Raw genomic sequence first — 26,598 nt, forward strand, 5'->3', positions numbered from 1 at the left:
GAGGAGTTAGCGAGCTAACTTTGGTAAACTCTTAAACTCTGGACAACCATTGACACAAAGCAGGCTCACCTTTTAGCTAGGTACATTTCTATGGCAACAAATCTTTCAGATCTTACTTGCTCCGTGGCAGGCTAACTCCACTTTATCCTTTATAAAGTGTGAGACTTGAGTTGAGGACCAATCAAATGAGATTCCCTCCCTTTCGCAAAGATTGCGTCACGTAATTCCCTTCATACAGACAATATTCGATGAAGACGGCTGATTAAATATTGGATTAATCAAATCTTATGCTGTGTTAAAAAGAGTAAGTAAAACTCTGGTATGGCTGTATTAAATACAATTATTTATCGGCGTAGAAAACAGGCTGCTCGTTCATGGATAAGCATACCAAAGACGGCATTAACAATACCCATAGTAAAAGCAAGACAGCACTTCTAATAGCCTACTTACCACTATAACCTGAATTTGCAGGATAACCTTTCTTTCGTTTTGATTTCGACCAACAACAACAAAAAGGTGGCACTGGCTCGACCATGAATTGCTGTTTGCGTATTGTCTCAATTAAGTTATCGGCGTTCACCTAGCTGGGCTATCCACATCAATCAATCAATCAAATGTATTTATAAAGCCCTTTTTACATCAGCAGATGTCACAAAGTGCTGTACAGAAACCCGGCTTAAACCCCCAAACAGCAAGCAATGCACATGCAACATGCACATGCATGTTTAGCCTGGCTTGAGTTAGCGGCAGGTGTTAGATCAATATCCACCTTTGTGTTATCCATGAAGCATAAATTGGAATGTGAAGCTAACTGAAGCTAGCTAGCTTTAGAAAATCCTCAATAGATCTAGCCAGCGTCGTAGTATACCCCTCTGGTATTACACCCTTTCATAAGACATACAGGGTTTGGAAAAGTAAGGGGTTAGAATCACAGTTTTAAATACAGCTAAACAGCTATAAATATATACATAAATTGAGTCCTGCCACTTTGAGCTTAGTATTTTTCAATAATGTGATGAATTCACCTTAAGCATAACGTGGCATCGAACATTCTCCTCTCCTGAGATGTCAGTCATCTCTTGTTGTGGCATGTGGGGGGCTTGTTTTAAGTTCTCCTTGGGTGTAAATATGGCATAAAGCTCACTTCCATTTTCAATGTGCCTGTCTTTCAAAGACCCTAAAATGGTTGTAATATAAGATGCTTGTCAACACAAGGGATCTTCCATGCCATTTCACCTCAAATTATATTACATGTATATACAGTACCAGTCAAAAGTTTGGACACACCTACTCATTCAAGTTTTTTAAAAACATTTTCTATTATCTATTTTCTATTTTCATAGACATCAAAACTATGAAATAACACACATGAAATCTTGTAGTAACCAAAAAAGTGTTAAACAAATCAAAAAGCATTCCATGTGAAGCTGGTTGAGAGAATGCCAAGAGTGTGCAAAGCTGTCATCATGGCAAAGGGTGGCTACTTTGAAGAATCTGAAATATAAAATATATTAGGATTTGTTTAACACTTTTTTGGTTACTACATGATTTTCTCATTTCGATCCCAAACCCACCACTAGCGTGGGTGGCGGAAGAGCTCTATTTTCATAATTCAAGTACTGAGCTATATTGTAGGCAAAAAAAAGGAAATTATATTATGTTATACTAATACAACTCCACTGGTCCTGGGGCCCTTGTTAAGGTCAACGGCATCATGAACTTTAGCCAGCCGCTCTACTCAACAATAACTGGCACTACTATAAGACCTAGTTGTAACACACTCACTACTACTAGTAGTACTAAGGTCCCGTGTGGCTCAGTTGGTAGAGCATGGCACTTGCAACGGCAGGGTTGTGGGTTTGATTCCCACGAGGGACCAGTATGAAAATGTATGCACTCTGGATAAGAGCATCTGCTAAATTATGTAAATGTACTACTTCTGGGCTATAGTCAATAAAGGCTACTATCCCATTGCAGATGGAATTAGCTGTTAGCTAAATCTGCTACAACACAATTTCACATGTCTACTGAGACTCGTGTTTTTATTGTCCCTGTTCAAATAAACGTAATTAACATTTATAATACAGTCACTATTATACTAGCCTCAAACTTTAAACACTAGCCTCTAACAATTTAAACTTCTAAACTCCTCCAACTAACAGAGAATACTTCTGGACAGCTTATAACAAAATACCCTTTTTAGGCGTTAATGTGAATGTGTTTTCATAATGGGGTGTTTATAAAAGCATACTGTATCTGGCATACGTACATGTGTTGAAGAAAGGATCATCAGTTAAAGGCATCCCCTCAATGGTGTAGAGGCACACGGCTTTGGAATTCCCAATGGCCTCTTGGTGACAAATCCTGAGCATCAGATCTTCAACTGTGTTTTGGGCAGGATCCATGTCTATATTCAAAATATAGACAAACATGAGGCATGCCATGATATGAGTTTGAGAATCCCTTTGAATAAAATGCTCTCCTCGTTCCTATGTGACCTACTACTATGTCTCACCTCTGATGTCTCTTGGCTCAGGACAGTGGGGATATGTGTACCGGAGATGGAAAGACTCCATCGATTTCTGTACAGGCATTGCTTGCTGTGGCGCTCTGAGTCGTTGGATGAAATCTTTCATTTTTTCAAAGCGATTCTTTTCCACATGACTGAAATCTGTTAGGAAAAAAATGAACCACAGACCCTTTTTGACCAGCCATGCAGCTTGCTAATAATCCCATTGTACGCTGATGTGTACCCCACAATGGCAAATAACTTCAACCAAACAAGTGAAAAATGAACGGGGCCCAATACTGCAAGAACAATGTTTTTGATGTTATGACTAAATTAAACATTGTCACAATGTCACATCTAGATCTTATTACTCGAATTGAGGCCTGATAGCCATAAAAACTAGGACTTCATTTTTTAAAGTGAAATATCCATTGACCCCTTATTCATCTAAGTACTTTGTGATGCACCCTTTACTGCCAGTCTTTAGTATATTATATATTAATATGTTATTCATATATTATTATATTATTAATTCAGTCTGAAGCAGCGATACATTCACAATGAAACCAAAACTGTGATTAATCAGATTTTCACCAGTAGGTTAGTCAGCTTGATAGGAACTAGCTATTGTAGGCCAAATATATCAGATATGCAATTAAAAACAGGTTGAGATTGATTGTATGTTAGCATTTTTGTCTATAACGACATGGGGTGGTATAATAATAAATCACTCTTGGCTATGATGTTAAATAGGACAGGGAAAGGGGATCCCTAGTCAGTTGTACAACTGAATGCATTCAACTGAAATGTGTCTTCCGCATTTAACCCAACCCCTCTGAATCAGAGGCCTTAAATTCAAGGCTCATCTAGCGAAGAACTACACAGTGTCAATATGGTGTCATTGAGTCAGTTACATGTCTGTGGCCTTACTCATTTTGTCTAGATCTTCACCATTTACGCCGTCAATGAAATCTCTCTCATCTTGGACACCCAACGTGAGGAATTTACTGTAGTAGGCCTCCAGTCTGTGCTGCGCGAGAAGATTGAATATCTTGTCCATCTAGAACAAAATAAAGGTAAAACATTCAAATATTAGTATTAAGGGTGGGCACCAACATTGATAATTCGATTTGATATCGTTATGAGTAAAGCATATCTTGATATCGGTTTATCCTCCTGTTGACCTACACTATTATGTAAAAAAGCTTACATGACTGATTTTGCCAACACAAAACCCTCTCACAGGCTCTCAACTTTATAGCATACTTAAAGAATCGTTAAATGGTGAAACTGCCACGTCCGTTTGGGATATTACATCAAAAAACGAACACTGTTTTTCCCCCTCAGACCCCATGGCATGTGCGATAGAACAGCAGAATATGTACTGCGCATGTCTTTTGCCACGCTGCAGGATGCTCCTCTCCCCCATTTCATCAACAACACAAAAACAATAACAAAGGCGCTGGGGCGAATAGTTGCGCTGTTTCCCCAAATGTGGATTTGGTTTTTAACTGCCTGCTGAAAGGTAGGTTAGGTTAGGCCTGTGGTGTAGCTGTTCATAGTAATAAGGGATAGTTTATTTACATTCTGTCCTGTACTCTTACATTGTATATCCCGTTTCTTCTTACATAAGGACAGGGCCAGCTCTAACCTTTTGGGGGCCCCCCTCTTGACGGTGGAGAGAAAAACATACATTTTAAAGCAGCCTTAACGGTCGTCTGTTGAAGAAGGTGTGGACCAAAGCGCAGCGTCGTAAGTGTTCATGTTTTTTTATTAAAACTGAACACTGAGACAAAATAACAAAAATAGAACAACACAAAAACAGTTCTGTCTGTTGCAGACACAAAACAGAAAACGACTACCCACAAAAACCATGTGGGAAAAAGCTACCTAAGTATGGTTCTCAATCAGAGACAACGATAGACAGCTGCCTCTGAATGAGAACCACACCCGGCCAAACATCAAAGAAATACAAAACATAGAAAATGAACATAGAATGCCCACCCAAATCACACCCTGACCAAACCCAAATAGAGACATAAAAAGCTCTCTCCGGTCAGGGCGTGACAGCAGCAATGTTGCAGTTTTATAGCAAGTTTTCAGCAGTTCGACACATTTTGCCATGGGGTGGAGAGCAAATTTTGCAATTTTATAGCACCTTCATGCAATTCTACTCATTTTGCCATTGGGCAGAGATAAATGTTTTCAATTTTAAAGCAAATTTTGTGCAATTCTACCCATTTTGCCATGGGGGGACCCAGATTTTTTTTTACATAACACTAAGAAATGTTTTATTTATTTATGTATATTTTATTGTAAGTACAAAAGTGTCCTCTGTAGTGGTCATTAGGAAGTAAATATGAAAAAATGTACATTACAGTCAATAGGTACAGTAGGTAAAAAACATAGTTCTGGCATCCGGGTGTACACTACAGAGGACATTTCTTGATACGCTCTTATTTAATGTGAAATAACTTTTACACAATGACAATTAATAATTACACAAAAGTTGTCAAGGTCACACCCCCACACATGTGATATCATTGAAAGGCCCAGAATGTCCCCTTAAAGGGACAACAGGACTTAATCCAGAGGCTTGTATGGCCTCAGAGATATGGAAGAAAAAAAATAGATAATTTGAAACAGGTCCTATATACTACACTCTATAAAAGCCTGGGTCAATAATGACACATTTTGGGTCATTTTCATAACCCTGCGCTGGGTCACTATAGTACATACCCAGCGCTGGGTTAAATTTGAATGAAATTCTTACTTTATTGCTGGGTTATTTCTTTCTACCTTCTCTCTATTACAGAATCTGTACATTTTCTAAAGGAAAACATATTTCTAACAATAGTGGTCAATGTTACAACGTTACTGCACAGTCTATGACATGTGGCCAATCATGACAAAATGTAGATCAAATATGAAATGTTTATTTTCAGATACTAATGTCACGTTCCTGACCTGTTTTCTGTTGTTTTGTATGTGTTTAGTCGGTCAGGGCGTGAGTTGGGGTGGGCATTCTATGTTATGTGTATCTATGTTGGTTAATGGGTTACCTGATATGGTTCTCAATTAGAGGCAGGTGGTTTACGTTTCCTCTGATTGAGAACCATATTAAGGTAGGTTGTTTCACATTGTTTGTTGTGGGTGGTTGTCTTCCGTGTCTGTGTTTGTCGCGCCACACGGGACTGTCCCCCGGGACTGTGGGGACTGTGTAGTCTATTCCTGTTCTGCGTGTTTATGTAAGTTTTTCCAGTTCACGTCTGTCTACGTCGTTTTGTTATTTTGTTAATTATTCAAGTGTAGTTCGTTTTTCGTCTTGTTTAATAAATTCATTATGTCATATAACAACGCTGCGCTTTGGTCCAATCCCTACTCCTCCTCTTCAGACGATTTCAGCTACAAAATGAATTCATGCAAAAGATTAACAACAAACAAGGAACACACAAATATAGTAAATACTTTACCCTCTACTCCCCCAAGCCCTACCAGGTATCAATTTTCAATATAAATAAATGTAAAACAACAACAAAACATAATATTTCCTGCTCCAGAGCCTGCCCATGCGTGATGGTGAATGCCAGGAAGTAGAGGTAATTGTCCCAGAGAGTCAGAACGAAGGGTTCGGTATATTCAGCCATATTGGTTCCAGCCAGGGGATTTGAGAATAGGATTATAAAATGTTGAACAACATTCAAGACAATCATCACACTCACAAATTGTGGCTTTTCCTATTGCTCAGAACATGCTATACTCCTATGCAGTCTATTGCTATGGGCAGAACATGAATCTGCATTGAGTTGAGTCCAGCCACCAAGCGACGACGCTTGGGTCCGCGGCCACAAAGAGCCCAAGGGCACAAGGGGCGGTCGGCTGAGCCGAGGAGAGAGCCAGGGACCGTGTAGGAGTCGATGGAGCTGTTGGAGGAGGAAGATCGGAGAGAGATGTTGGTTAGGTGTATTCTGCACCTCACTCGCCCTGAAGAGCGTGTCATCAGTCCGGTGCCATCTGTGCCGGCTCCACACACCAGGCCTCCAATGCGCCTTCCTAGCCCGGTACGTCCTGTGCCGGCTCCCCGCACTCGCCCTGAAGAGCGTGTCATCAGTCCGGTGCCATCTGTACAGGCTCCACGCACCAGGCCTCCAGTGCGCCTTCCCAGCCCGGTACGTCCTGTGCCGGCTCCCCGCACTCTCCCTGAAGAGCGTGTCATCAGTCCGGTGAAACCTGTGCCGGCTCCACGCACCAGGCCTCCAGTGCGCCTTCCTAGCCCGGTACGTCCTGTGCCGGCTCTCCTCACTCGCCCTGAGGAGCGTGTCATCAGTCCGGTGCCACCTGTGCCGGCTCCATGCACCAGGCCTCCAGTGCGCCTTCCTAGCCCGGTACGTCCTGTGCCGGCTCCCCGCACTCGCCCTGAAGAGCGTGTCATCAGTCCGGTGCCATCTGTACAGGCTCCACGCACCAGGCCTCCAGTGCGCCTTCCCAGCCCGGTACGTCCTGTGCCGGCTCCCCGCACTCGCCCTGAGGAGCGTGTCATCAGTCCGGTGCCATCTGTGCAGGCTCTACGCACCAGGCCTCCAGTGCGCCTTCCCAGCCCGGTACGTCCTGTGCCGGCTCCCCGCACTCGCCCTGAGGAGCGTGTCATCAGTCCGGTGCCATCTGTGCAGGCTCTACGCACCAGGCCTCCAGCGCGCCTTCCCAGCCCGGTACGTCCTGTGCCGGCTCCCCGTACTCGCCCTGAAGAGCGTGTCATCAGTCCGGTGCCACCTGTGCCAGCTCCACGCACCAGACCTCCAGTGCGCCTTCCTAGCCCGGTACGTCCTGTGCCGGTTTCTCGCACTCACCCTGAAGAGTGTGTCATCAGTCCGGTGAAACCTGTACCGGCTCCACGCACCAGGCCTCCATTGCGCCTTCCTAACCCGGTACGTCCTGTGCCGGCTCCCCGCAACCTCTCCCTGAAGTGCGTGTTATCAGTCCGGTGACACCTGTGCCGGCTCCATGCACCAGGCCTCCAGTGCGCCTTCCCAGCCCGGTATGTCCTCTGCCAGCTCCCTGCACTCACCCTGAAGAGTGTGTCACCAGCCATGAGTCTCCAGCGACGGTTCACAGTCCAGAGCCTCCAGTGACGGTCCACGGCCCGGAGCTTCCTGCGCCGGTGCCATGGCTGGAGCCTTCCTCTGCGCCGGTGTCCAGTCCAGGCACAGCGTCCAGTCCCGCTCCATGGCCAGAGCCTTCCTCTGCGCCGATGCCCAGACCAGGCACGACGTCCAGTCCCGCTCCATGGCCGTAGCCTTCCTCTGCGCCGGTGCCCAGTTCAGGCACGGCGTCCAGTCCCGCTCCATGGCCGGAGCCTTCCTCTGCGCCGGTGCCCAGTCCAGGCACGGCGTCCGGTCCCGCTCCATGGCCGGAGCCTTCCTCTGCGCCGGTGCCCAGTCCAGGCACGGCATCCAGTCCTGCTCCATGGCCGGAGCCTTCCTCTGCTCCAGTGTCCAGGCACGGCGTTTAGCTTCATGGTCGGATCCGCGGTCTGAGCGGGTGCGATGTCGCGCACCGGAGCCGCCACCGACGCTAGTTGCCCACCCTAACCCTCCCCATCTAGGTTCAGGTTTTGCGGTCGGAGTCCGCACCTTTGGGGGGGCGGGGTACTGTCACGCCCTGACTCACACACCAACATAGAACTATATTAACTAGAAAACCCCCTAGTCACGCTCTGACCTATTACACCATAGAGAACCCCGAGTGCTCTCTATGGTGTAATAGGTCAGAGCGTGACTAGGGGGGTTTTCTAGTTAATATAGTTCTATGTTGGTGTGTGAGTATGGTTCCCAATTGGAGGCAGCTGAATATCGTTGCTTCTAATTGGGGATCATACTTAGTGTGTCCCTGTTCCCACCTGCGTTGTGGGATATTGTTTTGTTTAGTGCCTATGTGCGCTACGAATGGCACGTTCGTTAATTATTTGTTGTTTTTGAAGTTTCACTGTAATAAATATGTGGAACTCTACTCACGCTGCGCCTTGGTCCACTTATTTATATAACGATCGTGACAACTTCCCACTTCTGGTTTACACTATTACATATTAAATAGTATTCAATATTCCACATGTATACTTACGCTACATTATGACTTTTGGGCCTCATTAATGCTTGGGAGGGCAGTCTTTTTTCCAAATCGTTACATTGTATAAAGACTGCGCTCAGAGTCGGGAAGCAAGTTCAGGGTGTGAGTGTTTTAATAAAATAAACAGAACATAATACAAAACAAGAAACACTAACAGCACACAGACATGAAACAGAAACAATGACGCCTGGGGAAGGAACCAAAGGGAGTGACATATATAGGGTAGGTAATCAAGGAGGTGATGGAGTCCAGGTGAGTCTGATGACACGCAGGTGCGCGTAAAGATGGTGACAGGTGTGCGCCGTAACGAGTAGCCTGGTGACCTAGAGGCTGGAGAGGGAGCACACGTGACAGTACCCCCTCCCCGATACGCGGCTCCAGTCGCAGGATGCCGACCAAAATTACAATCCCGGGGATCAGGAGCGGACTGGTCACCTCTACTGAGGAGCGGGAAACCTGTCAGTCTGGCTGAGACGCGGGAGCATCGTGACCTAGAACACCGGAGAGAGAGCATACGTGACGGTACCCCCTCCCCGGCGCGTTTGGCTACAGCCGCAGGAAGCCAACCAAAGGGACAATCACGGGGATCCAGAGCGGATTGGTCACTTCCGCTGAGGCGCAGAAACCCGACGAACCGGCTGAGGCGTGAGAGCCTCATGAGTCGGCTGAGACCTCCCCGGTTGCCTCAGTTGAGGCACTGGAACCTGTTCACCAGCTGAGGCATGGGAGCCTATCGAGCCTGCTGAGGCATGGCAGCCTGCTGCTTTCATTTGGTGAGGCATCATTCTGTACACAGTGCGCTGAGAGTCGGGAAGCAAGTTCAGGGAGTGAGTGTTTTAATAACAAAACACACAAGTGGGATATTTGCATGTCTGTAAAAGTATTTACGTGAGAAATGGTGGTGGAAACGCTTTTACGAGCAAATATTGATACAATAACCACTATATCAAAGACTCGGGAAAGTATGCCATTTACTAGGCTACAGATGAAATAAGTTATGATGAACTTCACAGGGTGGTGAAAGTGCAATGAGAGGAGATTGAGCTCCTTTCCAATAAATATCAAGGGTCTTATTCTGGTGACAAACATACCAACAAACCGGTATGATTAGAACGTCCAGTTTCGATTGACTCAACAGTCAGCGTTTGAGCTGGCCACACTGTTTTTTCACAGGAACATTTTTGCACAAACACAGTCCTTACAAAGTTATGTCCTGAATGTGACCAGTTTATTTTTTGTTTGCAATGTTCAGACATTCACAGAAGTGGCATAACACAATCCTCGAAACCGGAAAATGTAGCCTACATTAGTCCTTGAGCTATCTGAGGAAAGATTGGTATAACATAAGCGGTCATATCTAGCTAACTCTCGGCTGACCGAAACCACAACATAAATGAGCTAATAGCAATTACTATTTACAATTCATCACATCATGGGGGAGCTCACCATTGATCGAAATAATTGAGTAAAAAAATCAGACTATGGGCAGTTTGTGCGGGCAACCATGTTTTTTTTTGCGTCAACCAAAGTTAAGAAGAGGAGACAAGATGAGTTTTGTCTGTTTTCAGTATGCAGTTGAAGGGGGTGTGTCATCTACGATCATTGACTTCCCTTCATTCACTTCCGGATGTTTACTCAAAAGATGAGTGAACCATTCCTTCACCTCATGATAACATCTTTGGTCTCACAGACATTTACGTGAAACCCGGAATGCATTGTATAATGTCAACAAACATGGCGCCACACATAGCTGGCAAATAGCTTAGCATTAGCTCATCATATTCAGTATAGGTGTCCATTACAAGCTGTGCAATAATCGGAATGCATTATTTGGCACCAGTACTTAAAAACTTAAATAAAACTGTAAATACATTATGCTCCAAACATACATACTGTATGCTACAGTAGACACAACAACACAATATACAGTAAATAAGACACGTACTTTGATAGGAATGCACACATGTCCAAAGTTAATACTTGTAGGGAAAACAACAATGAAGGCAACGCCAGCGCCAGCCAGAAAATGTGCCATGGGGAAAAAGTTTGTGCAAGACTGTCAAATATCTACTTGATCTGCCGAAGCACTGGGGAAGTGCTTGGCCTCTCCTCGAGGAGAAAAGTTTGTCCGCTCAGTAAAGCCTCAAACGTAAATTGTCCTCAACAGTGAAATGGGATAATTCTATATGAATTAATGAGGTGGAACTGAAATTGACTATTGAAATTGACAAGTTGAAACATAGCCTATAGATAACTAGCAGGCAGTATGGGTTAACTGTCCTGTCGCATAACAATCACATTTTGGAACAATGAGTGCATTCTGACATCACATGCATAGAACAACTCACCCACGCATGAGGGTGCGTTCATAAATTCAATCTGGAGTGCCAGAGTGCGCTCAGAGTGCCCTCTGGGTGTTTGTAAATTCAGAGCGTTGTTAGATTGGATTGTCCGTTCATAAATTCAGAGCGTTTCACTCTCGGAGCGCACACTACCGGGCAGTATCACTGGACGCTCTGGCCAAGGAGTAGGGTTGATCCGAGCGTTCTGGCCTCACAACTGCAGTCAAGCACCCAAGCTAACTGGCTAACGTTGGCTAGCTTGCTAGCTACTTCCAGACACAATGAGAGAACACCTCACTCTGACCATTTTCCTCACCCTAGCAGAGCTGGTTAGGCTGTTTTCATGTTATCCAGAGCGTTGGTGACTGTAACTGCTGCTGGAAACAATGTAATAATTCTACTACTTCTCGTTCTACAACTTAACCTATTTTTTGTTATTTTGAATAATAAACAGTTCTAAAATAAAAACGGTTGGATATTGACCGTGTTTCTGCTCTAATGTTACGTTTCTGTCTCTATTTTTCTCAAAAATATGATACAGGTGATATACAGGGGTATTTCATACTTCATGTACAAAATAAAAAGTTACCTTGGTGGATGGATGTTGCTCCACTGGCAGTGCTGAGTTGCTCTGACTTTTCAGATTCTGTTTACACCCTTACATCTGTTGCACATTTCTTTGAATGGGTGCAGCTAGATGGAAATGAAACCTATCTTCCTGGGAGAAAATGGGTGCAGCTAGATGGAAATGAAACCTATCTTCCTGGGTGGTATTCAATAGAGACCAAACAAAACCAAATGGGCCAAAACCGGGAGGGACCTACTTGAATGTGTTCAATAAGAATCACCTGTTTTCATTTTCAGTTGCAAACTGTTTTGCTACGGTGTGCACTAATGAATATGACCCAGGATCTTTTGTAACTTTAAAGTTGAAAGTGAAAGTATTTTGTGCCATTATGGAAAACACTCCACTTAAATTTCCTGTTTACTGAAAGAGCAATACACCTTCATGAAAACACATTCACATTCATGAATGCTCATGTCAATTATCAAATTTGTAGGTACATGCAGTTACAAAGTACATTTTAGATACAAATACAGGGCTACACATTATATTTGCCTGTTACAGGATATGTACTGTATAGAACTTACGTTCATTGGAAAGGAGTGGCAATTGTAATTTACTACAATATCATTTCAAGTGAAAATGTCATGGAAGCAGCTTATATTTTCTACCAATTTAGGCTTTTTGAAAGACAGGCACATTGAAAATGGAAGTGGGCTTGTAACAAACAGATACTTGGCAGATAGGGTAGAGTCAACAAGGACTGCGACTGGGTACAAGGCCATGGAATTAGATCATGCTAGACAGATTTACAAAAACACATATTTTATTACACAGTTATTACAAATTGCAATGAAACAAGTGGTATAGCATGCAAGAATATGTTTGCAAATCTTCGCTTCTTGCACCAGCTCAATAGATACTAGAACAGTAGCTTACTTAAAGAAGTTAAATTGCGGATTAAATATTATCCAATCTATACACCACAATATGTTAGAGATATCACTGCACTCAGATTGTTCGTTTATACACAGCACAACAAACAGTGAGGAGTCACAAAAAGCTGGGTTAATTACAATAAGAAACCTATTGAGGCTCCAAGCAATACACAACTTCAGCCTTCTCCTTTAACACAAATGAATATACAAACAGTTCAGTTAAAGGGTTGCACTTCACCTCGCTGGGCTTCAAGATGCCACTCCTAGAAACAAACAGTACTTGAATTTAATAGCTTCCCGATGGTCATCAACAATACACACAACAACAAAAAATCTTATAGCAATGGCATGGTTGGAGTCTAGCAGCTACCTCTCCCTGATCTGGCTTGTGCCCAGACGAACTCCAACAGTAACAGGGAATATCCACCCGGTTACAAGTTTTATGCCATATTTACATCCAAGGAAAACTTGTAACAAGCCAAATGCCACAGCGAGAGTATGTGTTGGTGAACAAGTGGAGGAGCTGACAAGAAAGTTGAAAGACGGGTGCACTTCCAGAGCGAGGATAGTGAATCTGGTACAAAAGGGGGAGGTGGATTCAACTTTTATATTTTGTGTTTTCTGTATTTTAAAATACAATATATTTGTAGGTAATGGTATTTTGTAGTTTGATGATTTGTTTGGGGAGTATTTTGTAACATGATACATTTTTATGTATCTTTGCCCATCTCTGGCGCTTTTTTAAATGATTGATACGAACTCAGAAATTGTTGGATGTGTTAAATATACTTTTTGAAGGTGTTCATTTCATGTTTCAAACAACATGGCTGCTTTGAACATATTTATGTTTATGTTCATATGTTTAGGCAATGTTTAGTCTTGGTCCCTGGTGGAAGAACGTCCTGTGTTTCACAGCTTATCCTATAAATCTTGTTTACCTTACCTCACGTCATACTGTTCTGTTTCACTTACTTTATTTAAGTCAGTTGATCGTTATTCATATTGCCCTAAAGTTTTTCAGACCATGAAACAAATATAAAGGAAGTATGACATTACATGTTTATTTTTCTTCCTGTCTTTGTCCCTCTGTCAGGTATATCGGCTGCAATGGACTCCAGCCTACTTTCACATGACCCAGCAGTAGAAACTTGGTCTGAATCTGTATCCCACCACAGTAGTTGGAGATGGGGCTAGATTTCACTCAGAGGCCCCTGGCGTGGAGATAAGCTGTTGACTACACTGGTGCAATACCAGGGAACCACTTATACTGTCACCACCAAACCACCATTTACAGTTATAGCTCAAGGTAAACACACACATGCACAGAAAAACACACCCACACACACACACGTGCACACACACACATATGCACAAAAACATACCCACACACTAACACAAGAAAGTAAATATGCATGAGGACACAAAGAAAACACACCCGCTCCCCCAATAAAAACGCACCTAAGCGCACTGCACAAACATCGCTAATTATATGCTGAATACCTAAACTGTCTATGTCACTGTCTAGCTTGTTATGGCACCAGTATTTATAACAGGTAAACCCTACAAAAAGTTCAAGCCCAGCTTTACATGTGTTTCTGAGGGTGACATAGTCTTGAGAGCTCGTGCTGCTAGGCAACCTAAACTGGAACATGCTTAACACCCCAGCCATCCTACAATCTAAGCTTCATGCCCTCAATCTCACACAAATTATCAATGAACCTACCAGGTACCACCCCAAAGCCGTAAACACGGGCACCCTCATAGATATCATCCTAACCAACTTGCCCTCTAAATACACCTCTGCTGTTCTCAACCAAGATCTCAGCGATCACTGCCTCATTGCCTGCATCCGTAATGGGTCAGCGGTCAAACGACCTCCACTCATCACTGTCAAACGCTCCCTGAAACACTTCAGCGAGCAGGCCTTTCTAATCGACCTGGCCGGGGTATCCTGGAAGGATATTGATCTCATCCCGTCAGTAGAGGATGCCTGTTTTTTTTTTTTTAAATGCCTTCCTCACCATCTTAAATAAGCATGCCCCATTCAAGAAATTTAGAACCAGGAACAGATATAGCCCTTGGTTCTCTCCAGACCTGACTGCCCTTAACCAACACAAAAACATCCTATGGCGTTCTGCATTAGCATCGAACAGCCCCGGTGATATGCAACTTTTCAGGGAAGTTAGAAACCAATATACACAGGCAGTTAGAAAAGCCAAGGCTAGCTTTTTCAAGCAGAAATTTGCTTCCTGCAACACAAACTCAAAAAAGTTCTGGGACACCGTAAAGTCCATGGAGAATAAGAACACCTCCTCCCAGCTGCCCTGTAACGGCAGCCTTCCTCCTCTTCGTCTGAAGAGGAGGTGTAGCAGGGATCGGACCAATACGCAGCGTAGTTAGTGTCCATGTTTTAATAATAAACAACTGAACATGAACCCAATACAAAATAACAAACGTGGCAAAACCGAAACAGTCCTATCTGGTGCAGAGAACACAAAGACAGAAGACAACCACCCACAAACCCCAACACAAAACAAGCTACCTAAATATGGTTCCCAATCAGAGACAATGACTAACACCTGCCTCTGATTGAGAACCATATCAGGCCATACATAGAAACGGACAAACTAGACACACAACATAGAATGTCCACCCAGCTCACGTCCTGACCAACACTAAAACAAAGAAAACACAAAAGAACTATGGTCAGAACGTGACATGCAGACTGCACTGAGGATAGGAAACACTGTCACCACTGATAAATCCACTATAATTGAGAATTTCAATAAGCATTTTTCTACGGCTGGCCATGCTTTCCACCTGGCTACCCCTACCCCGGTCAACAGCACTGCACCCCCCACAGCTATTCGCCCAAGCCTTCCCCATTTCTCCTTCTCCCAAATCCAGTCAGCTGATGTTCTGAAAGAGCTGCAAAATCTGGACCCCTACTAATCAGCCGGGCTAGATAATCTGGACCATTTCTTTCTAAAATTATCTGCTGAAATTGTTGCCATCCCTATTACTAGCCTGTTCAACCTCTCTTTCGTGTCATCTGAGATTCCCAAAGATTGGAAAGCAGCTGCGGTCATCCCCCTCTTCAAAGGGGGGGGGGACACTCTTGACCCAAACTGCTACAGACCTATATCTATCCTACCCTGCCTTTCTAAGGTCTTCGAAAGCCAAGTCAACAAACAGATTACCGACCATTTCGAATCCCACCATACCTTCTCCGCTATGCAATCTGGTTTCAGAGCTGGTCATGGGTGCACCTCAGCCACGCTCAAGGTCCTAAACGATATCTTAACCACCATCGATAAGAAACAACACTGTGCAGCCGTATTCATTGATCTGGCCAAGGCTTTCGGCTCTGTCAATCACCACATCCTCATCGGCAGACTCGACAGCCTTGGTTTCTCAAATTATTGCCTCGCCTGGTTCACCAACTACTTCTCTGATAGAGTTCAGTGTGTCAAATCGGAGGGTCTGTTGTCCGGGCCTCTGGCAGTCTCTATGGGGGTGCCACAGGGTTCAATTCTTGGACCGACTCTCTTCTCTGCATACATCAATGATGTCGCTCTTGCTGCTGGTGAGTCTCTGATCCACCTCTACGCAGACGACACCATTCTGTATACTTCTGGCTCTTCTTTGGACACTGTGTTAACAACCCTCCAGGCGAGCTACAACTCTCCTTCCGTGGCCTCCAATTGCTCTTAAATACAAGTAAAACTAAATGCATGCTATTCAACCGATCGCTGCCTGCACCTGCCCGCCTGTCCAACATCACTACTCTGGACGGCTCTGACTTAGAATATGTGGACAACTACAAATACCTAGGTGTCTGGTTAGACTGTAAACTCTCCTTCCAGATTCACATCAAACATCTCCAATCCAAAGTTAAATCTAGAATTGGCTTCCTATTCCGCAACAAAGCATCCTTCACTCATGCTGCCAAACATACCCTTGTAAAACTGACCATCCTACCAATCCTCGACTTCGGTGATGTCATTTACAAAATAGCCTCCAATACCCTACTCAATAAATTGGATGCAGTCTATCACAATGCCATCCGTTTTGTCACCAAAGCCCCATATACTACCCACCACTGCGACCTGTACGCTCTCGTTGGCTGGCCCTCGCTTCATACTCGTCGCCAAACCCACTGGCTCCAGGTCATCTACAAGACCCTGCTAGGTAAAGTCCTCCCTTATCTCAGCTCGCTGGTCACCATAGCAGCACCCACCTGTAGCATGCGCTCCAGTAGGTATATCTCTCTGGTCACCCCCAAAACCAATTCTTCCTTTGGCCGCCTCTCCTTCCAGTTCTCTGCTGCCAATGACTGGAACGAAAATCCCTGAAACTGGAAACACTTATCTCCCTCACTAGCTTCAAGCACCAGCTGTCAGAGCAGCTCACAGATTACTGCACCTGTACAATACTGCACCTCACAGATTACTGCACCTGGATGTTGATCCCATCTATAATTTAGCCCAAACAACTACCTCTTTCCCTACTGTATTTATTTATTTTGCTCCTTTGCACCCCATTATTTTTATCTCTACTTTGCACATTCTTCCACTGCAATTCAACCATTCCAGTGTTTTACTTGCTATATTGTATTTACTTCGCCACCATGGCCTTTTTTTTGCCTTCACCTCTCTTATCTCACCTCACTTGCTCACATTGTATATAGACTTATTTTTCAACTGTATTATTGACTGTATGTTTGTTTTACTCCATGTGTAACTCTGTGTTGTTGTATGTGTCGAACTGCTTTGCTTTATCTTGGCCAGGTCGCAATTGTAAATGAGAACTTGTTCTCAACTTGCCTACCTGGTTAAATAAAGGTGAAATAAAATAAATAGATAAATAAAATAAAATAAAATACTCTCTCTGTGTGGCCAGTCTGTCTGTCTGCCTGCCTAGCCTACCTATATGTCCCTCATACACCTTGCAGGGGGTAAATGCCAGTCCCCCGCTCCTCTTGTTTAACTCATAATTTCAATAGCTATTAATTGAGTTTCATTACAACATTAGGCTGCTTAGAAAGCCATAAAAGACAATGGCCTCTCTCCTAACCCCAGCTCAGATGGCCATTTTAATTGGTATTGACGCGTCAGGTTTTAAGGGGAGCTTTTTCACCACGCTTAAAAGCCCATGTTCTACTGATGACCTAATTAAAAACCCTGAGCGAGAGCTATCGATCGCAGCCAGAGAGAAAGACGGAGCGTGAGAGAGAGGAATGGAGAGTGAGGGAGAGAGAGAGAGGTGGGGTGAGTAAGAGTCATCTGTCCCTCAGCTTGAGTTGGCCTACACACACACACACACGCACACGCACACGCACACACACACACACACACACACACACACACACACACACACACACACACACACACACACACACACACACACACACACACACACACACACACACACACACACACACACACTCCGCCAGGCCTAAAAGTGTGAACAAGCCCTCTCGCTCTCTCTCTCTCTCTCTCTTGTCACCAGGCCAGATCCATACATCCCTCCAACTCCAACACGTTATCCCTCTCCCATGTTTGACAGAATTCTGGCTTTGTTTGTGATTAGCGGCCGTGAGGCCAAGGGACCGAGGCACTCGTCAGGGAGAACAGTTGTGACCTCCACTTCGATCTCCTCCTCTACCTCTGCCAGTAATGGCTAGGTGTGTATATATAGGGTTTGTCCCAAATGGCACCCTATTCCCTATGTAGTGTACTACTTTTGACCGGGACCTGTGCGAGAGTAGTGCACTATATAGGATGCCATTTGGGATGAAGGGTAGGTGTATATATAGGCAAGACCCATTAGGGTCAGAGATGCCGGATCGCCTGATGGATGTTGATTCTAGCCTTGGAGCTAGCTGGACGCAGACAGGTAGCTATAGAGAGGTGTCAGATGTTGACATTTACAGCGCCAAGGTTCTTTCCTTTTCAGATCACCACCACTTTTCTCTAATGACACATTATGATATATCATGGGGCCACACTGTCAGTCAGGGTTTGGTGTAAATGTCTAAAGGTATACGGGTATACAGTGGGGCAAAAAAGTATTTAGTCCACCACCAATTGTGCAAGTTCTCCCACTTAAAAAGATGAGAGAGGCCTGTAATTTTCATCATAGGTACACTTCAACTATGACAGACAAAATGAGAAAATAAAATCCAGAAAATCACATTGTAGGATTTTTAATGAATTTATTTGCAAATTATGGTGGAAAATAAGTTTTTGGTCAATAACAAAAGTTTATCTCAATACTTTGTTATATACCCTTTGTTGGCAATGACAGAGGTCAAACGTTTTCTGTAATTCTTCACAAGGTTTTCACACACTGTTGCTGGTATTTTGGCCCATTCCTCCATGCAGATCTCCTCTAGAGCAGTGATGTTTTGGGGCTGTTGCTGGGCAACACGGACTTTCAACTCCCTCCAAAGATTTTCTATGGGGTTGAGATCTGGAGACTGGCTAGGCCACTCCAGGACCTTGAAATGCTTCTTACGAAGCCACTCCTTCGTTGCCCGGGCGGTGTGTTTGGAATCATTGTCATGCTGAAAGACCCAGCCACGTTTCATCTTCAATGCCCTTGCTGATGGAAGGAGGTTTTCACTCAAAATCTCACGATACATGGCCCCATTCATTCTTTCCTTTACACGGATCAGTCGTCCTGGTCCCTTTGCAGAAAAACAGCCCCAAAGCATGATGTTTCCACCCCCATGCTTCACAGTAGGTATGGTGTTCTTTGGATGCAACTCAGCATTCTTTGTCCTCCAAACACGACGAGTTGAGTTTTTACCAAAAAGTTATATTTTGGTTTCATCTGACCATATGACATTCTCCCAATCTTCTTCTGGATCATCCAAATGCTCTCTAGCAAACTTCAGACGGGCCTGGACATGTACTGGCTTAAGCAGGGGGACACGTCTGTCTCTGCAGGATTTGAGTCCCTGGCGGCGTAGTGTGTTACTGATGGTAGGCTTTGTTACTTTGGTCCCAGCTCTCTGCAGGTCATTCACTAGTTCCCCCCGTGTGGTTCTGATATTTTTGCTCACCGTTCTTGTGATCATTTTGACCCCACGGGGTGAGATTTTGCGTGGAGACCCAGATCGAGGGAGATTATCAGTGGTCTTGTATGTCTTCCATTTCCTAATAATTGCTCCCACAGTTGATTTCTTCAAACCAAGCTGCTTACCTATTGCAGATTCAGTCTTCCCAGCCTGGTGCAGGTCTACAATTTTGTTTCTGGTGTCCTTTGACAGCTCTTTGGTCTTGGCCATAGTGGAGTTTGGAGTGTGACTGTTTGAGGTTGTGGACAGGTGTCTTTTATACTGATAACAAGTTCAAACAGGTGCCATTAATACAGGTAACGAGTGGAGGACAGAGGAGCCTCTTAAAGAAGAAGTTACAGGTCTGTGAGAGCCAGAAATCTTGCTTGTTTGTAGGTGACCAAATACTTATTTTCCACCATAATTTGCAAATAAATTCATAAAAAATCCTACAATGTGATTTTCTGGATTTTTTTCTTCTCATTTTGTCTGTCATAGTTTAAGTGTACCTATGATGAAAATTACAGGCCTCTCTCATCTTTTTAAGTGGGAGAACTTGCACAATTGGTGGCTGACTAAATACTTTTTTGCCCCACTGTATATGATAGGAATTTTCCATGTGGTACATTTGCAAGAAATAAAATGCACATTTTAATAAAGGTAATGTGCAGTGTTTAGATTAATTAAACGTAGCATTTCTTCCAAGCAGCTATTGGACCAGGGGTGTCAAACAAATGGCCCGCGGGCCGGATCCCATTCAATCGGGCCCGCGGGGGGTTTAAGTTAAAAAAATATATACTGTATATATAGCGACACAAGGCGAGACCCAGATGCAGACACGAGAGGCAGATGGTTTGGCAGGCAGGCTCGAGGTCAGGGGCAGGCAGAATGGTCACGCAGGCGGGCTCAGAGTCAAGACAGGCAACGGTCAGAACCAGGAGGACGAGAATAAAGAGAGACTGGGAAAAACAGGAGCTAGGAGAAAAACGCTGGTTGACTTGGCAAACAAGACGAACTGGCACAGACAGACAGAAAACACTGGTATAAATACACAGGGGATAATGGGGAAGATGGGCGACACCTGGAGGGGGGTGGAGACAAGCACAAGGACAGGTGAAACAGATCAGGGTGTGACAATATACAGTGCATTCGGAAAGTATTCAGACGCCTTGACTTTTTCCACATTTTGTTTTACATTACAGCCTTATTCTAAAATGGATGAAATATATATATATATATTTTTTTTTCACAATACCCGATAAAGACAAAGCAAAAACATTTTTTTTGAAATGTTTGAAAATGTATAAAAAAAAATATATATATATATATATTATTTACATAAGTATTCAGATCCTTTACAAGACTTGAAATTGAGCTCAGGTGCATCCTGTCAAGGTGTATGAATACTTACCAAATGCACTGTTTCCTGTATACAGTGCCTTGCAAATGTATTCAGACCCCTTGGATTTCTTCACATTCTATTGTGTTACCAAAGTGGGATTAAAATGTATTTCATTGTATTCTTTTGTCAGCAATCTACTCAGAATACTCTGGAATGTAAAGTGGAAGAAAAATTCTAACATCTTAAAGATGAATAAACCTTTGATAACTAAATTATTGTTGTTGCATTCAGCCCCTTTGTTTAGGCAAGCCTAAATGAATTCAGGAGTCAGATTTGTCTTAACAAATCACATAATAAGTTACATGGACTCACTCCGTGTGAAGTAATAGGGGTTGACATGATTTTTTGAGTGAATAACCCTTCCTCTGTACCCCATACATTCATCATCTGTAAGGTCCCTCAGTCAAGTATTGAATTTCAAGCACAGATTAAACTACAAATACCTTTTCAAATGCCTCATAAAGAAGGGCAGTGATTGGTAGATGGGTAGCAATAACAAATCAGACATTGATTATCTCTTTAAGCATGGTCAAGTTAACAATTAGGCTGTGGATGGTGTATTGAATCACCCAGACACATATGTAGATACAGTTGTCCTTTTAAACTGACCTGCTGGATAGGAATGAAACTACTCAGGGATGTTACCATGATGCCATTGGTGATTTTAAAACAGTTCAATGGCTGTGATGGGAGAAAACCGAGGATGAATCAACAACATTGTAGTGTCTCTACAATAATGATCTAAATGACAGAGTGAAAAGAAGAATATAAATATACAGAATAAAAAATATTCAAAAACGTTCATCTTGTATTTAACAAGGCACTAATACTGTGTAAAAAAAACAAGACAAAGAATACACTTTTTGGCCTAAATATAAAACTTTATGTTTGGGGCAAATCCAACACAACACATCACTGAGTAATTACTTCCTTATTTTCTAGCGCAGTGGTAGCTGCATCATAGCATGGGTATATTTGACATTGGCAAATACTGGGGAGTTTTTCAGGATAAAAAGAAACGGGATGACGCTAAGCTCAGGCAAAATCATAGAGGATAACTTGCTTCAGTCTGCTTTACACCAGGCACTGGGAGAGGAATTCTCCTTTCAGCAAGACAATAATCTACAACACAAGGCCAAATGTAACATGGAGTTGCTTACCAAGAAGACAGTGAATGTTCCTGAGTGGCCAATTTACAGTCTTGACTTAAATCCGCTTGAAAATCTATTGCAAGACTTGAAAATGGCTGTCTAGCCATGATCCCCAACATCTTGACAGAGCTTGAAGACATGAAATACCTTTCTATCCCACTTTGTAACACAATAAAATGTGAAGAAATCCAAGGGGTACGAATACTTTTGCAAGCCACTGTATATATATATTTTAGAAATCATTTTTTTTCTGGAAAAATGATCTCAACTGACATTGAAATGACTGAAACCCAATCAAAACGGTGTAAAAATTATAATGGACCTTGTATAGTTTATAGTCTCTTCACTCTACCCAGCTTGCTAACAGTCATCGAAACAAATGCTAGACAGTCAGGGAGCATCGTAGTGGATATGGGAATCTTTTTTGCACATTTTTTTTGCACATTTTTGCGAAATATAATGCATTTTCAGCGCGGACCTCCGGAACTCGGTGAAGACCAAGGTGTATACCATACTGTTAGCCTTTGTCAAACACCTGTCTTGTGTTTCACCCTTTGCGTAATTGGGAATGTTTGGTAACAGTTTGGTAACATGTTTAGTAACTATATACATTAGGTCAGCAATTCGACACTCCTCTGTCTGTCAGAGAGTAACTACAGAGAGAGAAAAGATATACATCTGACAATTTACAATCTGTTTTTTTAAGAGAGCATCTGTTCCTTGAACTCAACACAACAGGCCTTGATAAGTGATACCATGTTGTCATTCAAATACAGTAGTAGAATATGCTGCTTGCTCCAGTGTGTAATGGCAAGGGCTAGAATGAGGTGACTAGACAGTGCATATTTCAATGATATGATTACATAAAAGTACACACACAGACACACACTAACTGAGTTCCATAACCACAGTCTTTCGTAATGAGATTTATCTAACCTTTGATGGGGTGCATTGGGTGTGTGTGTGTGTGTGTGTGTGTGTGTGTGTGTGTGTGTGTGTGTGTGTGTGTGTGTGTGTGCGTGCGTGCGTGCGTGCGTGCGTGCGTGCGTGCGTGCGTGCGTGCGTGCGTGCGTGTGTGTGTGCAGGTCCGCATGCGTTCTTGTGAGCCTTTTTCCCCTCACACCGGAAGGAAAAAGCAGAGTAGGCACTTTATACTCTTGACCAACAATTAAACAATAAAGACTGAGCTGCCATGATGAATCTGAAGCATGCAGGGGAAACGGGATATCGCGGGGAACAGTATCCTACAGAACACCGGTTCAGTGAATCAGATTTTGTATTCAGTAGCTCTCTATGGGGATCTCAAGGGAATTGGGGATTAGCAGGAAAAGGAAATTAATGCATTTCTCTTCACAGCCAGCCAGCTCTCTGCCTGTAGCAGGAGGCACATTGTCTGCCTACCAAATGGCACCCTATACCCTATATAATGCATTCGTTTTTTTATTTCCTGGTCGGAAATAGTGCTCTAAATAGGGAATAGGGTGACATTTTGTATGCACACATTGTGTTCTCACCTATGCCCTCACGGCAACGAGACATTTGATATAGGAAGGTCTGGTAGAATTGACAGCCTGACTAAAATAGGTTGAGTACCCTTTCAGCAGGTGTAGCGGAGGAAGCTGTACCACAGTGTGGTGGGGGAACAGGAAGTGGCAGGATATAGCAGGGCGGTCAAAGTGAAACTGCTGCAGTTGTTGCTGCTCTACCTGAAGTGGACGGGGTATTCGCGAAAAACACTGACGATGTATGCTCCTGATAACTGAAAGGTTCATGCATAAATGCAAAGGATTTACTGTCATTTACTGTTATTATCCTTCATTATTGAGTGATTGTGTAACATGGGGATACAGCGTTGATTTTTAGATCATTTTCTTTAAGACCCTGTCCTTGACAGACCAGTGTCTTTTTGGCAATTTTGCGGTGACATTTTATCTGACAGTAGAGGACGCAACATGCTTTGGCCTCTCCTCCTCTGATGCAGTCCAGACACCATGAAAATCCATCTGGGGATTTTAAAGGATTTTAACTAGCAGTTAATTACTTCACTGCTAGTTAAAGAGAGACTAGAGGGAGAGAGAGAGTGAGAGAGAGTGAAAGAGCGAGACAAAGAGAGGGGGGGGGGGGTATGGAGAGTCAGAACATGGCAGCACACATTACCCAGCAAGCTCAAATCCGTAGTCTCGGGGGCCTGTTTCAGTGCCACTCTAGAGGAGGAAGTATGTGGGGGGTGCTAAATATCCCCAAATTGCAGCTAAAATGTAACCTAAGCCCCTGTCTAATAATGTGCCACGTCTCTAAATTACCTCCATTACCCAAACAGCTCCGGCAGCTCCATTATAAGTCATTGGGTGCGTCCCAAATGGCACCCTATTCCCTACGTAGTGCACTACTTTCCCCATAGGGCTCTGGCCAAAAGTAGTGCACTACGTAAGGCATAGTGTGCTATTTACCTGAGAAATACAGAAGACTGGCTCAATCCGTGATTGACAGAATTGACAGAATAAGATAAAGCCAGGGGGTGCATTTGAAGCAAGGCGTGGGCACGGCGTGGCTCGAGGGCTGGTATTAACGGATGTATGCTATCAACTCCTGCATTCTATTTTGGGGGGGGGGGGGGTGTCTTCATATGGGGGGATTAAGGAATGTGTGTAAGTGTGTATGAGTGTCTCTATTTTGGACTGAAAGAGTATGTGTGTTTGCGAGCAGGCGTGTGGGCATTAGTGAGGTTGTGTTTGAGATCCATACCTCTTTGTGTGTGTGTGTGTGTGTGTGTGTGTGTGTGTGTGTGTGTGTGTGTGTGTGTGTGTGTGTGTGTGTGTGTGTGTGTGTGTGTGTGTGTGTGTGTGTGTGTGTGTGTGTGTGTGTGTGTGTGTGTGTGTGTGTGTGTGTGTGTGTGTGTGTGTGTGTGTGTGTGTGTGTGTGTGTGTGTGCGTGAGTGTGTGTGTGTGTTTTGATGCAACATGTCCCAGTGTGTGTCTGTACAGATGTAGAATCTTAATTTGATCACCCTGTTGCAAGAGTGGTCCAAATATAACTTGTAGTGTATTTGAGATTTAAAAAGGCTCATGAATTTGGTAAGTTCCACTTTGAAATGTAAGACTTGATTTTGCCTTATGAAAAATGTATCAACCCCTACAAAATGTCCCTTAATTATAATCCACATAATAATTCACATTTCCTGTTGCTGCAAGATTATTGTCCTGCTGTAGCAAACTGGCTCAAATTAAGATCCTACATATGTACATGCGCTGTATAGATCACAGCTCTCTCTCTCTCTGTTCAATGTGTTCATGTCTTTGTTCCTCTACCCCAGTGGTTCTTAATTAGTTTTGCATCGGGACCCAAATTGAACCAGGTTGTCTCAATCGGGACTCAATATTCGCATCGCGACTCAATATTTGCATCGTGAATAAGAACCCCCAAAATACAATCTGGAAAACTTTTTGTCTCTATATTGATAGTAAATGTACATTTTCTTGATGAAGAATGTTATAACACTCATTGGTTTGAGACCACAAAATCAACCAACATAGTGCTGCTAATAGCTCTATATTGAAAATACTGTGATTGAAGAAAACATTTTCAGAGATTAAATTTAAAAAAAATTTTTTAATTCATGATCATTTCTACATAATTTCTACCTGGTTTCATTTGTTTACTCCAGTTGAGAATCGCTGCTCTACCACAGTGTAGTGCAGACAGTCTAATAGTAACACTGGAGTGACAGCCTTTACACCTCCATCGCCATGAGGCCCACAGCATCTCTCTCTTTCTTCTCTCCCTCTCTCTCTCCTTTATCTCCCTCTTTCCCTCTCTTTCTTTATCTCCCTCTCTCTCCCTCTCACTCTCTCTCTCTTTCTTTCTCTCCTTTATCTCCCTCTCTCTCCCTCTCTCTCTTTCTTTCTCTCTCCTTTCTCTCTCTCGCTCTCTCTTTCTTTCTCTCACCATTATCTCCCTCTCTCTCCCTCTCTCCCTTTCTCTCTCCTTTATCTCCCTCTCTCTTTTTTTCTCTCCTTTCTCCCTCTCGCTCTCTCTCTCTCTCTCTCTCTCTCTCTCTCTCTCTCTCTCTCTCTCTCTCTTTCTCTCTCCTTTATCTCCCTCTCTCTTTCTCTCTCTCTCCCTCCCTCTCTTTTTTTCTCTCATTCTCTCCCTATCTCTCTTTCTCTCTCTCTCTCCCTCCCTCTCTCTTTTTTTCTCTCATTCTCTCTCTCTCTTTCTTTCTCTCTCCTTTATCTCTCTCTGTCCCTCCCTCTTTCTCTCTCTCCCTTTCCATCTCTCTCTCTCTCTCTCTCTCCGACCATCCACACAGATCATCAACCTATGACACTAGTTCTAGAGTTGCTTCTTCCCGGCACAAAGAAACCCCATCTGACTCTACTCCTCCTCCTGTCTTCTTGCTTGATCTGCTGCCATGCTTTATGATAAAGCCCACTCAATGCATCATAATCAAATTATCACATTACACACATCTCACTGCCTCCCAGCCAGTCAGGAGGCAGGGAGGG

At 43.5% G+C, this 26,598-nt stretch overlaps 1 protein-coding gene across 2 annotated transcripts in view; it reads right to left on the reverse strand.

Annotated features, from left to right (window-relative positions):
- Positions 1-11,706, reverse strand: part of LOC139567531 (uncharacterized) — a 41,050-nt gene extending 29,344 nt beyond the window's left edge. The window contains exons 1-5 of one of the 2 annotated variants that reach the window (XM_071388864.1): positions 11,564-11,706; positions 3,440-3,569; positions 2,516-2,671; positions 2,270-2,407; positions 1,026-1,177 (exon numbers count right to left, since the gene is read on the reverse strand). In XM_071388864.1, coding sequence (XP_071244965.1) covers positions 1,026-1,177; positions 2,270-2,407; positions 2,516-2,671; positions 3,440-3,569 — 576 coding nt within the window. In that variant the 5' untranslated portion in view covers positions 11,564-11,706. Of the gene's footprint in view, positions 1-1,025; positions 1,178-2,269; positions 2,408-2,515; positions 2,672-3,439; positions 3,570-10,577; positions 10,877-11,563 lie in introns of those variants that run through there. The other variant, XM_071388863.1, reaches the window with a different exon arrangement.
- Between the last annotated feature and the right edge of the window lie 14,892 nt (positions 11,707-26,598).

This window comes from Salvelinus alpinus, chromosome 2 (assembly GCF_045679555.1).
Source record: "Salvelinus alpinus chromosome 2, SLU_Salpinus.1, whole genome shotgun sequence".
In the NCBI taxonomy this organism is placed as follows: domain Eukaryota; kingdom Metazoa; phylum Chordata; class Actinopteri; order Salmoniformes; family Salmonidae; genus Salvelinus; species Salvelinus alpinus.